At 36.0% G+C, this 749-nt stretch overlaps 1 protein-coding gene across 1 annotated transcript; it reads right to left on the bottom strand.

The window, feature by feature from the left end:
* Positions 1-6: 6 nt before the first annotated feature.
* Positions 7-743, bottom strand: LOC106750515 (alpha-tocopherol transfer protein-like). The gene has a single exon (XM_014630920.1). The coding sequence runs from the start codon at positions 515-517 to the stop codon at positions 194-196; it is 324 nt and encodes a 107-aa protein (XP_014486406.1). The 5' UTR covers positions 518-743; the 3' UTR covers positions 7-193.
* Between the last annotated feature and the right edge of the window lie 6 nt (positions 744-749).

Below are 749 nucleotides of genomic sequence, written 5' to 3'. Positions count from 1 at the left end.
TCAAATAGGTACGCATATGAGGACACGAGTTCCTCGACAAGATTGATACTCTTGGTGAGATAGACGTAAAATTCCCTGAAGATTGTTCCTGAATAGGCCCTGAATCACTCCGTATATCGCGCCATTTCATCACTACTCGCTAACAGTAGCGAACTAGATCAGAATGATAATTTTATCGAGGAGAAATCATTTGTTAAAAAGTTGAAAATGCTTTTTCTACCAAATTTATAAATTCCGCACTTATGAAAGGTTTCACCATATTGTATATCACTTCGACTATTGGCGACGTATTTATTATGTGTATTCCTTTCAGGCGTATTGGTAAGGCATCTTGTACGTAGTATATTAATTTCTTTAAGATTGGTAGGTTTATACGGCCCACGTGTCCTGTTGTGATGCCCGTGACATCGGCGACCCATATCATTCCTTTCATCAATCCGCGAGTCCAAAGATATTCCTCATAGATCATAAGACCCGTACTTATCGCTTCATTGAAGAAGAAATGCGAAGGATCCATATCGACCAGCTGTGCAAATTGTATATTGTATCCTTCTTTTGTCTTATCATCTAGTTGAGACTGGTCACATTTTAACAAAAATATGGTTACTTAAGAAAGATTTTAGACGAATTTCAACTATATTATTATAACTGTATTTGTTCAAAATGATGAAATGTGCTTGCAAAATTTTCTACGATCGGAAAGCAATTAGCATAAATAAACGTTTATGCAAAAATCATCTGCGAAGTTT

The sequence above is a fragment of the Dinoponera quadriceps genome, unplaced genomic scaffold (genome assembly GCF_001313825.1).
Source record: "Dinoponera quadriceps isolate SergipeBrazil2010 unplaced genomic scaffold, ASM131382v1 scaffold5962, whole genome shotgun sequence".
Classification (NCBI taxonomy): domain Eukaryota; kingdom Metazoa; phylum Arthropoda; class Insecta; order Hymenoptera; family Formicidae; genus Dinoponera; species Dinoponera quadriceps.
This window is presented reverse-complemented; position numbering and strand designations above follow the sequence as displayed.